Source organism: Zootoca vivipara, chromosome 13 (assembly GCF_965207765.1).
Source record: "Zootoca vivipara chromosome 13, rZooViv2.hap1.1, whole genome shotgun sequence".
Lineage (NCBI taxonomy): Eukaryota > Metazoa > Chordata > Lepidosauria > Squamata > Lacertidae > Zootoca > Zootoca vivipara.
Window position 1 is genome coordinate 49,485,618 of NC_142596.1, and position 14,572 is coordinate 49,500,189.

Consider the following 14,572-nt stretch of genomic DNA (forward strand, 5'->3'; position numbering starts at 1 on the left):
AGACTCATGCAGAGTGGCAGCCCTTACTGTCTTACCCGAAAACAAATCATGTTGCATGTTAGCAAAGTGTGCCTCCAATTCTGGTTCTGAAGAATTTTTATGAACAGAAACAAGAGAAGCAATAAGTTTTATCTCAAAGAGTGTGCAGGACGAGGGATGCAGTAGCTGACCGGAAGTTTGAGAAACACTTAACGCGAGTCCCCGTCCTGCCCCCAGCAGCTTCACCTTCACGTCCTGGGTGTTGTGGTTTCGTGCAAAGGGGTAGAAGGCTCCCAACTGCATCCAGCGAGTGCAAAGCTCCTCTGTGGTGGAGCCCGAGAAGCCGCAGATGTCTGCCCCGACCAATGGGATCCCAAAGAGGCTGAAGCTGAGCACCCCTGAGGATTCAGGCAGGGGGGGAAAGGAGTTAATAGTGGCCAGGTGACGACTGACATTAATGCCTGGCTGACTTCCGGATTAGATTACCACAATGCATTGTTTATGGGGCTGGCCTTGGAAACAGTCCGAAACCCCCCACTGGTACAGAATGCGGCCACCTGCCTATGGACACTATGCCTGCTTTTAAACTTCACTGACTTCTAGTTTTCCCCCAGGTCCAATTGAAGGTGCACGGTTAAACAGGTCTGGAGGGAACCGGAGCCAGGAGTAGGTCCGTAAAAAACACACACACCAAACAGTGCAGGCCTAGCAATTCTTCCCAGTAGGTCTTGACCCAAAGAGGCAGTGGTGAGGGCTGAAGGTCCCCGTCTACCCACCGCTGCCTAAATCTCCTCCTCCGCAGGGTTTCCCCCAAGCAATCTGAGACTGTGTTAGCATGCAGACATTCTTTCCTCTGCTCTTTTCATTTCTCTGCATGTTCTGGGAGACCGGGGGGAGGGGAGCTGGTTGCAGCAGGAGGATGAGACTCGCTGGCTTCTTCAGCGGCCTGCCTCTTCTCTGCCTCCTGGGCCCCCTCCTCTCCTGCCTCTGAGTCTGGACTGCTCTCTGCCCCAGCCTCTTCCTGCTCACTAAACCCTGTTGCCTCTTCCAGCTTCTGACACCTCCTCCTCCCAGTCTGCTCCTTCTTCTCTCTCTGACCACTCATCACCATCCCACCACCACTCCCCTGGCTTGGCAAACAGGTACGACCTTCTTCCCCTGGGGTTCCCTTGGCGGTTCCCCAGCTGCTGCCTCCCACCATTCCTCTGTGCCCAGCCAGTCCATGACAGCATCCAACTAAGTCCTACCCAGAGTGGACCCACTGTCACACTCACATCCCTGCTTGTGGGCTCCCCATTGGGGCATCTGGCTGTGAGAATGGATGCTGGACTAGATGGGTCGGCTTAGTCGCCGGCATCTCCAAGCAGGGCTGGGAATACCTCCCTTCCTAAAACCCTGAAGTGCCACTGCCAACAAGGGTGGGCAAAGCTACACTGTATGGACCAACCAACTTCCCATGTTCTTATGTCCACCTGCCCTGGAAGGTCCTCTCCTGCCTTGGGCACTGCTGCTGATCTCTGAATCACAGCACATAGTTAAACTGTGGAACTCCCTCCCACAAGACGCAGTGATGGCCACTAACTTGGATGGCTTTAAAATACAATCAGAAAGATCGCTATCCGTGGCTACAATGGCTGTGCTCTGCTTCCACCATCAGAGACAGTGATGCTTATGGAAATTGGTGGCTGGAACCTGCAGGAGAGGAGAGTACTGCTGCAATCGGGTGCTGCTTGTGGAGCTTCTTGAAGGCATCTAGCTGGCCACTGTGAGAATTGCGGGATGTAACATCACTGTAGCAGTCAAGTACAACATTTCCTGTTTGCCCAGAGTGGACACACAGGGGGATGCTACTCCAGCCAGGAGGACTTCCTGGCACACCTGTCTGGAGCATCCTCCCCCTGCGTGTGACCCTGGCATGACCCTGGGAGACCCCATAAAGGGCTGGTCACGCAGCCAACTTTCTCTTGATGCCCTTCTCTCTCTTGACTCTTCCTGATGCTCTTTGGGATGAATGCACACTCTCTTCTGTAACTACAAGCCAAAGGCTGCCTTCAGGATCCTACTGTGAACTGAATGTAAGTAAACTTCTTATTACTTTTAAGAGAAGACTGTTGTGTCTTTATTGTTTTTAAGAGGGAATAAAGGGGAATTTACCAGGAACAATCCAATCTGGACAAGCCGGACCGGATTGCTTAACTCAAGAGATTCAAACGAATCTACCAACTAGCTTCCTGCTATATACAGGGAATGTGCACTGCAACCAGCTCACTAGCGTGAGTGAGGAATGTTTAATCAATATATCCTCTCCTACTATCCACAACATTCCCACAAGAATAGGGTGCTGGACAAGATGGGCCATGGGCCTGATCCAACAGCCAGGCTCTCCGTGCGTCTTTCTGAAGAGCTGTGTCCGCAGCTGGAAAAGAAAACCATTTGCACCTACCTGGGATGGAGCAGACCATGTCCTTCCACTCGCTCCTGTTGTCACCAAGCCAGTGCCCTGAATACCTGCCCTGGCTGGGGAAGGAGGAGCGGGAGATGACAAAAGGCCGCTTCCCTCGGATCTTGACTAGCGCGCTGAAAGGGAGGAGGGGAGAAAAAGGTGACTTGCAAAAAAAGTCTGCTTGTAAGCCGAGAGCACGGGAAGGAATGCCAGCTAGCTTTGGCCCCGGAAACTGCATGTCTTGTCACTGATGCTCTCATGCCCCAGACAAACCCATCCACCAAGGCGATGGGAGCTTACCTAGCAGTAGCCTTGGCTTCCATCAGCCCATAGAGGTTATGGAGATTGTAGTGCACAGATGCGTTCTGCCTGGAGGAGGCACAGATGGTCTTGGCGGAAAGGGAATTTCCCAGTACGGCTGGTGGAGAAAGAGAACGGCTGGTTAGAGGAAGTACAACAAATTGCGTGTACTTGGCAAACAGGTACGAGCTCCTGTCTGGGGTGGTTGACCCATGGAGACCATTTCTCTTTCTCTCTCTCTCCCTGTTGCACGCAAACACAGAGGCAGTCACTCAAGAAGGCTATTGTAGGATCATGGGCATGTACAGCAGGAACTAAAGCATCTCCTCTCTTACCGGGCACGTATGGGGGTTTATCTAGCTCTTCCTGGGAACAGCCTGCGAGGGAGCCATCCACAAAGTTCGATGGTTCGTTCATGTCCTAAAGCAGAGAGATTGGGGCGGATCAAAATGGCCCACTTCGCACACTGCCCACAGAAATTTAAGCTTTCCGCAAGCACAGGTGAGCTGCAGACCATGGGACTTGCCCTGAAGCCAATATGAGCATGTTAAACACAACATTTTTTCATGTTTCAAAGGCACAGATGTCTGTGTTTGTTCAGTGTGAATGTAGCCTTAAGGTTATGGCCTGACCATAGGTTGCGAAGCAGTGATGGGTGTCCCCCCCCAGCTCCTCAAACAGGTTTGGGTCAGAAATAAGCCATGCTATTCCCCATCCCATCTGCAAAAGTGCAAAACAACTCGGCTTGTTTTTGAGCCAGTCTGAATTTGGACTGGAGGCCACCAGCAGCAGCTCTGACCCCCAAGCCTCCCTCCCTCATCTTCCCATAAGCCTCCTTGCCTGCCCCTGCCCCTCCTCCTCCCCCTTCCTCCCCACCCACTCACCCACCCTCCAAACCCCTTTTTCCTGCCCCACACTCCCGGCTACAGCTGCTGACACTCTTAATTTGGGGGAAAACAGGAGCAGGGAAGAGAAAGAGGTCTCTTACAACCTCCCTCTGGTGCCGCATCCAAGAAGGAGGCCACAGGGGAACTATTGAAATGCCCCTTGGGAGAAACTACATTTACCAGGATCAACTTAGGGGCACATTTATTGTGTTTCCATCCTACTTTTTTCTCCAAGGAGCTCAATGTGGCACACACGGTTCTTTCCCCCTTCCTCATTTAATCCACATAACAACCCTTTGAGGTAGGTTAGCCCGAGAGGCAGTGATGGGCCTGCAAGGTCACCCTATGAGCCTCATGGCCAATTGGGGATTCGAACCCCGGTCTCCCAGGTTCTAGTCTGACACGGTAACCACTAAGCCACACTGCCGCTAGGAAGCTGCCTTATACCAAGCTCATCCAGCTTAGGGCTACTGGCAGTGGCTCTCCAAGAGATTGAACCTGGGACCTTCTACGTGCAAGGCAGCTGCTCGGCCAATAAGCTATGGTCCTTCCCCCAGGCTGGCACCTGGTCTGCTGTTTAACAGCACCCCTGGCACTGGGCTTTAATGTTTAGCTCCCACACTGGGTCAGAGGAGTGGTTAGAGTGACAGACTACGACCTGGGAGACCAGGGTTCAAATCCCCACTCAGATATAAGGCTCACTGCATGGTCATGAGCCAGTCTCTGCCTCTCAACCTAATCTACCTCGCAGGAGATGCCACAAGGAGTGGCGGAAACCACGTACCACACCTTGAGCTCCTGGGAGACAGAGGTGGGACAAAAATGCAATAAATAAATAAAATGGGTGGCATCAGGTACACCAAGTGCTTTTGGCACTGCATTGCAGGGGGTTGGACTTATAGGGACAGAACCACCTAAAATGTATAGAAACTTATTCATGTATGTTACTACAGTGGCTAGAATGTCACTCGCCCCAAAATGGAAAGAAGCAGAAGTCCCAGCAAAGGAAGAATGGATACAAAAACCTAAGGAATACGCAGAAATGGAAAAACTTACCGGAAGAATAAGAAATCAAGATAACAAACTTTTTTAAATAAAAGAATGGAAATGATTTATTGAATATTTACAGATAAATTGTAAACAGATAAGATCATTGGCAGGATTATTGTATTAACCTGCAGTCTGATAAGAGTTTATTTTTAAAGTAGATGAATAAATGAGCAGATTAAGTAAATTTGGATCTGCAGAGGATATTAAAAATGAATTTAAGGAACAGCAGAAAGAGGGGGAAGGAAATCAAGTTTTGAAATGTTAAAATGATTGTAAAATTAGTGAAATGTATAAACTTGAAAAAGTATAAATAAAATTTGAAAAACTGGGGGGGGGAGTCTAGATGACCCTTGGGGTGACTTCCAACTGTACAGTTCTGTGATTCTGATACTCCAAATCTAATACTCATCATCTCCCCTTTTCAGTGCCCACTCAACTGTTGCAACTTTTCTGTTTAGAAACCGGAAAAGATTGAGGAAGGAACTTACAATCCAAAGGCCATCAAAGGGGACGAGGGAGTGGAATCTCTCCAGGTTTTCCAGCCACCACTGGTGAGTGTTTAGGTTAGAGAAGTCGGGGAAAGCGGTGAGGCCGGGCCAGACCTAGGGGATGGGGAGGACAACAGCACAAATCTGATGGATAAAATTCAGGCAGAGTTGAACCCAATTCAATTGAACCCAATCAGATGCAATAGGTTAGTGCCTTATCCAGCCCACCAGACTAACCCTTATTTCTTTTTTGAATTCATGTTTACCATCTAACCTAGTAGTTGCTACCACCCCTTTGGTTCCATAAAAGTATCCCCAGTGAAAATACCCTATACTGAGAATAGCGCTTTGCACAACACACTAAGGAAGATAACACAATAAAATTCAAAACAGTAACAGTAAGTTGCACATTTCTTCAAAATCTAGTTTAAACTACTGTATTTAGTTTAATTAATTCAACAAAACTGTTGAACTCAACCCAGCGATACCAGCTTTCCAAAGTCTGAGGCTTCATCCATACTTGCATTTGTGCCATCTTTCTAGGCACACATCCAGGATTTCCCAGCAGCTGCGGTTTTTGTGTGTGTGTGTGTTCCAGTGCTTTCCCCAGGAAAGCCAACGCTTTACTGCTAAATCAGAGCAAATGGCAATCAGGTTTTCCGCAGTTGGCCATTTGCTCCAATTCAGCAATAAAATGCAGGTTTTCCCAGGGAAAACACCAGGACAAAAAATTAATGGAGAACTTCTGAAACAACAATGACATATTAGCTCCACTCAAGGCATGATGGAAGCATTGGCTGGGAAAAGACATAACATTTTACAACGACAGGAAGGAACACCATGGACAGAATTAATTGTCACACACAGGAGGAATAAGGATATAGTTTGAATGCTTCACGTATAAGTTTATAAATCATTTAATGTGTCAAGAGGAATGGATGTTATTAATATTGCAGTTGTTTTTATAAGGGATGGTTATTTTGAATGGGATGTAATTGAGAGGAATAAGATCTTGGAACGCAGAAACAAAGTAAATCATCAAACCATAAATTCTAGCATGCGGGAGGCCACCTAAATTATATAATTTGGCATGTGAATGATTGGGATTAATAACTGTATTGTTATTTGGCATTGATATAATGAGGCTACCATTGGATTATTGTAATTGAAAATTAATAAATATTGACAAAAATAAAATAAAACTAAACCACTTCTGGCCACATGACCTGGAAGCTATACGCCGGCTCCCTCGGCCAATAATGCGAGATGAGCGCGCAACCCCAGAGTCGGTCACGACTGGACCTAATGGTCAGGGGTCCCTTTACCTTTTAAACCGCTTGGACACAGAACAGGAAATCCCAATCCTGTGCCAAGAAACCCACGTGTGGATGAGCCCTTATAGTCTATTATTATTATTATTATTATTATTATTATTATTATTATTATTATTATTCCACCCTTCATCTGAAGATCTCAGGGCAGTTCAGTAAATCAACATACAGGACAGAAGCACAAAATAAATAGTTAAAACAAAAACAAAACAACCCCCCCAAACACACATTTAAAAGGCTGTAGAATATTAATCAGGCAAAGGCTTGGTTGAAGAGATGTATAATGAAGGCGCCTGACAAGCTTTCCTGGAGAGAGCATTCCACAAATGAGGAGCAGCTGCATAAAAGGCCATTCTCATGCTGCCACCTTCCAGACACATCATGGCCCCCTGCTGCCCCCTTGCCTCTTGGCACCCCCAGGTAATTCCCACCTCCTTTGGGAACCACCAATCAAGCCTGACAAAGAGCTCCAGAGCTGAAAGCTTGCCTAATATTTTGTAACATTTTGCTCTGATGTGGATTCCACACACACCCCTTATGGGCCGTTTGCTTTTTGTACAACTTTTAGAGGAGGTTTGTTTGTTCCTGTATTAAAAATTTAAGGGGCAAAACGCCACCCTGCTCCTTCGCTCTCACCTTCCCGATCAGAGGTTTTCCTTGGGTGCTGTTGATGAATATTCCACGCTTCAAGCCTTCATCGTAAGGCCAGTAAGAGCCTGGAGGTTGGGTGCTGCTGATTCCTGGGTCCTGGGGGGAAAGCAAAAGGTGGTCAAGTAGGCTGGGATCCAGACAGCAGTGAAACCAGCCTCCTGCACCAAATGGATCTTTGGCTACCTGCTTAAAGAAAGGCAAAAAACTCAAATGTTCTACCGGGCTAGAGCAGTGGTTCCCCAACTTTTCCAGGCTACTGTCTCCTTGTTTCCATAATGTCACCACCCCCCTCATTGTCCCTGCAACTGTATGGCAGGCAGGTGGAAGAGCTCTATAGCATGGGAGGAACACACATATCACTATATAAAAGGCCATTTGTAGGGAGAACAGGGACCTTTGCTGAAAAGTACTTATGAGCAAACAGGATTTTGTCCATGGATGAAGGGCAATGCAAGTTTTTATGGGGAACAGAATGTTATATTTAATGCCACTTGGAACCGCTTTTTCCATTCTCCTTTTAGATTGCATTGTGCCTCCATGGCTAAATAAATAAAATACTGTACACAGGATTTTGGAAATGCAAAGCTCTAAATAAAAGGGGTCCCAACATAGCAGCAGCCTTTGATGAAAGCTACACCGGAGCGACAGGACGTTACTTACCTTGCTTGAAAAAATTAAAGCTTATCTTGGAATTGCGCATTTATATTACTGGGGTAAGAAAGAAGTGAGAAGAGCACAGAGAGGTTACCAGAATCATCACGTAGTGCTGCCCATGTTTGTGAAGGTCTTCCACCAACTGGGGGAGAGTGCCAAACTTCTGGGAGTCGATGGTGAAGTCTCGATAGCCATCCATGTAGTCAATATCATTCCACTGGGCAGCCTGCAAAAAGAAAGCATAGATATCATAGAATTGTAGAGTTGGAAGAGAATCTGAGGATCATCTAGTCCAACCTAGGAATATGCAGCTGGCCCTGCAGGGATTGGACCTAGGACACTGGCATTATCAGCACCATGCTCTACTCAACTGAGCTACCTTAGTTGAGCTGAAAGAAAGAAAGAAAGAAAGAAAGAAAGAAAGAAAGAAAGAAAGAAAGAAAGAAAGAAAAGGGTTAGAGAGTGTTGGGCCAGAACTGCAGAAAGCTACTAACAGTTCAATCCTATCCATGTCCACTCAGAAGTAAGTCCTATTAAATTCAGTCCTTTTAAATTATCCAATCCACTCAGTCCTATTAAATTAACTTACTATCAAAGTAAGTTAAATTAGGATTGCAGCCTTAGCTATTAAAACACACTGGGCGACCTTAGGCAATTCACTTTCAACCTAACCTACTTCACAAGGTCATTGTGAGGCTAAAGCAGAAGGGAGGGGGGTGTATACTGTCCTAAGAATATAAGATGAACCTGCTGGAGCAGCTTACTGGCCGACCTAGTCCAGCATCCTGTTCTCAACAGTGACCAACCAGATGCCTGTGGGGAAACCCACAAGCAGGATCCAAGCCCAAGAGCCTCTTCTCTCCTGTGGTTCCTACCAACTGGCATTCGAAAGCATTGACAATCATTGGCCTACATTGACCGTCAACGGCTCTCTAGGATTTCAGACAGGAGTCTTAACCAAGCCCTACTTGGGAGATGCAGGATTTGAACCTGAGACCCTTTGCATGGAAAATACCATGTGCCTCAGCCCTTAACCTAAATCTGCAAGCTTCTCATTCTGGAGGGTCCTTGTTGATGTTTACCTGCGGGATCTGAAAATTCCTCATGGCCTTGACGGTCTCCCAGGTCTCGTTGCTTGTTCCATAGCCCCAGCGGCAGAGATGGAAGCCCAGTCCCCAAAAGGGAGGCATGGCTGGGAAACCTAAAACGAAAATCAGGAAAGCGTTAGGTGTGCCACCTCCTCTGCCCCAGAGCCACGGTCTTCTTCCTCCTGTGCCTTTTGACTTGTCCAGGTCGGAGTTTACTGTGTATTTGCAGTTGTTTGCATTCCGATTTAATCCACGTAGTCCAGTCTTGGGTCCCCTAGATGTGGGTGGCCTACAACTCCCATCATCCGCAGCCAGCTTAGCCTGGTGGGCAAGCATGAGGGGAGTTGTAGTCCACCCATGATGGATGAACACTGTTGTAGTCCACATGGCAAGAACCTCAAACAACACCAATCAGTATGATTCAGGTTTACCCAGTGCGGGGATAATCCAATACGTTGGGGGAAACTGAGCTCTGAATCATCACTGCACTTGGGGTCGTAGATGACTTGTTTCTGTGTTTTGGAGTGGGTGGATCGACTGTCACCTTCTTCTACTCCCCTTTCCACGCCCACTGCTTCCTCAACGCTCTCTCTCGTTTCTTTTTGTAACTATTTCCGGTATGCATGTGCCACTGACCATCCGGAAGTCACCCCACTTTATCAGTCGTTCTGCCATGCTTCCCCAGTATTACAGCATTGTTTCCACCTGGAGGGGGCGCTCTTGCATTATAGAATAATGAAAGCAGGGCAAAGAGAACCCGGGACATTTGTCATGTGAAAAATTGCAGGAGTTCAGCAGGAAGCTGTGGGATTGGAAACGAAGCAGGGTGCCTGCACCCAGAGGTTTGCATACTATCAAGAGCACAAAGCACAATAAACAAAGGGGCGTTTGGAGTAGCCTATAGATACTCACCAATCACCTGCTGGTACTGCTGGACCACCAAATTGGGGTCCGGGCCTAGGAAGATGTAGAAATCCAGAATGCCTCCAATGGGTCTCCAGGTGAGGGCAGGTGCGGGCTGAAGCACCACCTCTAGGCGACAAACAGGAGAGAGGAAGACTTAGGGTTTGTCCACAGTTCTGTTTGTGTGGTTTTCTATCTGCCCCGCTGCTTTCTCTGGGAAAACCAGTGCTGAATCAGAGCAAACATCAATCCGCAGAAAACCTAATTGACGTTTGTTCCAATTCAGCAGTAAAGAGTGTGTTTTCCCCAGGGAAAGTGGTGGGACAAGCGAAAGTGTGCTCTGTACACTGCGACTTTTCATTTGTTATTTGTCCTGTTTGATTATTTCTTTTGCTTTAAAAAAACAAAACAAAACAAAACCCGTTTAAAAGAATTTCAGTATTGCTGGGCACCGTGTACAGCTTTGACAGAAAGGTGATGCATAAATATTTAAGCAAATGAATGAATGAATAAAAAGAAGTGTTGAATTCAAATGGGCAGATCGTTGGGCAGAAGGAAGCTGGGAGAAATCCACAAAAATGGGGAGAATAGAGAAGATCTGTACTTTGTATCCAACAGAAACCTTCTTTACTGTAACTGATATTTCAATTTATGGCTTTCAATATCCTTAAACCCTCCAGATCTTTTAAAGGCATTTAAAATAATAATAATAATAATAATAATAATGCCGGAAATTGCTAATCAATTGCTGGAGGTATAAAGGACTGTCAGACTTCGAAAGACTGGCATCACTGGATCAAGTACATCAATTCTGTTGAATTTTTAAATTGGCCTTTCAATAACTGTGCAATTAAGTGTTACTGTTTGAATTTTATTATGTTGTTATCTTCCTTAGTGAGTTGTGCAAACCACTATAATGAAGGGAGGCACTGGGGATGACATTATGGATCCAAGCTGGCAGTGGCCCAAAAAAGTTTGGGAGCCACTCCACTAGTTCTTAAGAGCCCTCGGGGACACACCAAGGTCCCTCTTCTCCCTTACTCTTCATGGCTTTCCCGACACGATCTGTGCGTTGGAAGTGCTTGGCCAAAAGGGGAGGGTTGCTTGGGTGCCTCTAGCCCTCTCAGCTGATGCAGGCCACCTGCCTCTCCCTCTCTTTTTCTACCAACCACTCTGCGGTCTCCAGGCAGTCAAAGGGCCAAGCCCCTCGGAGAGAAGGTCAGAGACAACAGACAGCCAAGGAGGGTTGAGAAGCAGCTGGCTGTGAAGGCAAGGAGCCAGCAGCTGCAAGATGCGGTTAAACCGCCCAGCGGTTGCTAAAGAGCCTGCCTCATGGCAGGAAACAGATGGCTCTTGCCTCCGTAAAAAGCCCCTGCTGCACCTCCAAAGCTCCATTTTCCTCCGTTTCTTCTAAAGCAGTGACTTGGATTGGCTTTCCGCACATCTAAAGTCCATCTGATTACCTGAAAAGCATGTGTCACCCATTTTTTTTAAAAAAAATACAAACAAACCCCTGAAGACAAACCCACTTTTGACCACCCTCTGACTAGTTATTCAAAAGAAATGAGCTTACAAACATTTTCCTCTTTGCTTCCAGTGAAGAGCCTGAAACTCCCTGATTTTCTTTATTCATCACCTTCAATCAGATCCACACGAGGCAATGCTCAGAACATTCAGATTGGTTTAAATATCTAAATTATTTCACCCCAAAAGGTGCCAAGGGGACACGTACCCATTGCGTTGCTGTTCATGAGGAATACGCCATGGGAAGCTCCGTCTTTCTCCATGGCAAGGTAAAAGGGGTGGACGCCATAGAGATTGTAGGACTCCTGAAAACGAAAAGAAGTCAAGACTCATTTTCAGCCAGTACGTCATAAGAACGCAAGGAGAGCCCTGCTGGACTGGGGCCAACGGCCCATTCAGTCAAGCATCCTGTTCTCACAGTGGCTGACCAGATGCCTCCTTGTGGGAAACTTGCAAGCAAAACCCAAGCCCAAGAGCCCTCTCCCCTCCTGTGGGGCTCAGGGTCCTGCTTGCAGATAGCCCAATAGATGCATCTGGTTGGCCACTGTGAGAACAGGATGCTGGACTAGATGGGCCATTGGCCTGATCCAACAGGCTCTTCTTGGGTTTAGAGAGGCAGCCAGACATGATAGTTCAGCATCCTGCTTCCCACAGTGGCCAACTGGATGCCTCCAGGAACTCCACAAGGAGGAGATGGAGGGCAATCATTGGATGGACCTCCCTGGGTTTGCCTGGTCACAAAGCCATCTAACCTGATGGCCATTGAGTGTGGCAGAAAGTTCCACAAGTTAACTATATGTATGGAGCAGAATCTTCTTGCCTCTTCCCTCTGGGTCACATTTATGGAGGAGTGAGGATTCTGCCAGGTGTCGGTGATTACAAACATTGGACCTCGTGGGAACATTGGCTCATGGGGCAAACAGCCGCTTTGGGCAAGGAGGGAATTTTAAATAGGAAGGCAGCCTGAAGGGGGTAAGGTTAACCCCTCTAACACAACCGAGGTCCTGAAATGAATTGGGGACTCAGCAGTTGTTATTAATCAACTTTTATATATTTTATATACATATATATATATATATATATATATATATATATATATATATATATATATATACATATATATATATATATATATATACACACATATACATAAAGCATTGGGGAATCTGATCCACCTTTGGCCATTCAAACATGTAAGGAAACAGGGGGAAAAGAAGAGAGAACATTTGACTAGGGAGGGGGCAATAAACCTACAGCATGACTGAAAATAGTTAAGACCCCCCAATCTTGCATAAAAGGTACCGTAGGGGGGACATCTCGGGCCCAGAAGGTCAGGGTGTTCCACTCCAGACTATGCAAGAAGTTGCTTCGATGTTCTCCCAGTCCATAAATGAATGTGGATGGAAGGACTGTAGAAATCTGCAGAAACTGATCAGCAAAGAACAAAGGAGCCACTGTTGTGTTCAACCTAAATAAGGGAGGGGACGAGATGTTAGGAAGGACAGGTGATAAGAAAAAGGCTGCTTACCTATGTTTCCCCTTGCCAAAAGTGTTTCTAGTCCTCATGGCTGAACAGAGAGAGTAGCTTTAAAATGTGGTGGGATACTAAAATCAAGTCCAAGGGAAGGCCCCTCCTTCCAGGAGAGGTCCTGCTTTAGGCCTGTTTCACACACTACTGCATCAGCCTAGAAGCAGGACATGAATTTAAGAAGTGAATAACAAATACATAAATTTAGAGGGGAAGAGACAGATCCTTACAGCACGGTCCCCGAAGATTTCCGTTTCACTATCAACCCAAAGGGCTCCCTGGAGAACTCAATGGTGTACAATGGATTCTCCGCTCTCTTGGTTGCTGGAGGAACATCAAGGGGCACTTCGTACCGAGACTCTGTGGCATCAGTGATCTACAAAATGGGGACACATAGACACACCCAGGTAAATGGGAGACGCAAGACACTGTGAATTGTGCCAAGGGCTCAAGCTGAGGCCAAGATCCTAAAGCCAGATGTGAGAGTGAAAGAAGGTCTTCAATTGTGACCACTTAAGACAACTTCTGCCAACCTGAGGTCTTCCCAATGCCTTGGACCACCATGTCCATCAGCCCCAGTCAGCATGGTTGTGCTGAGTGGGTGGACGGGAGCAGCAGTCTATGACAGTTGACATCTAATAAATTATAAACATGATGTACAGCATGGTCACATCTTGTGCAGGCATAATGCAAGGGATGGAGTGTACACACAAAAACATGTACACTTGAACCACCCCCTTGGAACTGCCCCCCTCCTCCCTCCAGCAAGGCAGAGAGCTTAAAAGCTCTTTTCGCACCAGGAAAACCTGCCTTGTGTACAATTGATACACACAATTTCAACCAGCCAGCTTTCAACCGCACAAGGTTGAAATCACACCAGTAAACTGGGTGTTAAGTTGTGGCTGTACTGCATCGATTGTAAACGTAATGTGCTTGTGTTAATGTATCTGTGTTTGTTTTAAGATGTGTTGTCAGTCGTTTGGAGTTCTTTGGGTAACGTGCAACTGCCAAGTATTTATTACCATTATTATTATTATTATTATTATTATTATTATTATTATTATTATTAATTATGTATGATAATAACGGTGATAATAATGATAATGATGGTAATGATGATGATGATAATAGCACCAGGCTGATGAAGGCTGACTGAAGACGAGCAGCCTGCTGAGGCAGGCACCGTCTGTTAGCTTTCAAAAGCTTTTTCATTGCGCAAAACTAGTATTTCCTGCATGTACAAATCTCCTTTCCGAAAGCACATATAGCATGAACATCAGGGTACGTGGGAAGTCAGATCACTGGCCCATCAGTTTTGTCTCCTCACAGACTATAGGGTTTCATGAAGGGGTTTTCCCCAGCCCTTCCTGCAGAAGCTGGGGATTGATCCTGGGAACTTGTACATCCCAAGCAGATACTCCACCACTGAGGTATGCCCCTTCTCCTCTTCCCCTAGGCCCCTGCCCTGAAGGGTTTGTTGTGCACCAGGAACACCCAGCTGAAAATCGCAGAGCTGATCTGGGTGCGGAGCCAGTGCACTTCCACCCCCAGATGTTTTGAGAATACAACTCCCAGAATCCCTGTCCATTGGCCATGCTGCAAGGGGCTGGCAGGAGCTGGAGTCCAACATTGATTCTCCAGTCCTGGAATAGACAGCACGCAGAATGGAACATATGGCTCACGTTGTTTGAGCTAGTGAGAAATCTTTGCCTATTTTCATTTCAGTGCACCCTAAACTACTTGAAT

At 46.7% G+C, this 14,572-nt stretch overlaps 1 protein-coding gene across 6 annotated transcripts in view; it reads right to left on the reverse strand.

Annotated features, from left to right (window-relative positions):
* LOC118092842 (lysosomal alpha-glucosidase) overlaps positions 1 to 14,572 on the reverse strand; it is a 47,962-nt gene that overhangs the window by 10,410 nt on the left and 22,980 nt on the right. For all 6 annotated transcript variants that reach the window (XM_088657068.1, XM_035131451.3, XM_035131452.3 and 3 more), the window contains 12 exons: positions 13,057 to 13,202; positions 12,601 to 12,766; positions 11,507 to 11,603; positions 9,784 to 9,903; positions 8,866 to 8,984; positions 7,878 to 8,009; positions 7,115 to 7,225; positions 5,148 to 5,261; positions 3,058 to 3,142; positions 2,723 to 2,840; positions 2,423 to 2,556; positions 226 to 377 (listed from right to left, as the gene is read on the reverse strand). In XM_088657068.1, coding sequence (XP_088513194.1) covers positions 226 to 377; positions 2,423 to 2,556; positions 2,723 to 2,840; positions 3,058 to 3,142; positions 5,148 to 5,261; positions 7,115 to 7,225; positions 7,878 to 8,009; positions 8,866 to 8,984; positions 9,784 to 9,903; positions 11,507 to 11,603; positions 12,601 to 12,766; positions 13,057 to 13,202 — 1,494 coding nt within the window. The remainder of the gene's footprint in view (positions 1 to 225; positions 378 to 2,422; positions 2,557 to 2,722; positions 2,841 to 3,057; positions 3,143 to 5,147; positions 5,262 to 7,114; positions 7,226 to 7,877; positions 8,010 to 8,865; positions 8,985 to 9,783; positions 9,904 to 11,506; positions 11,604 to 12,600; positions 12,767 to 13,056; positions 13,203 to 14,572) is intronic.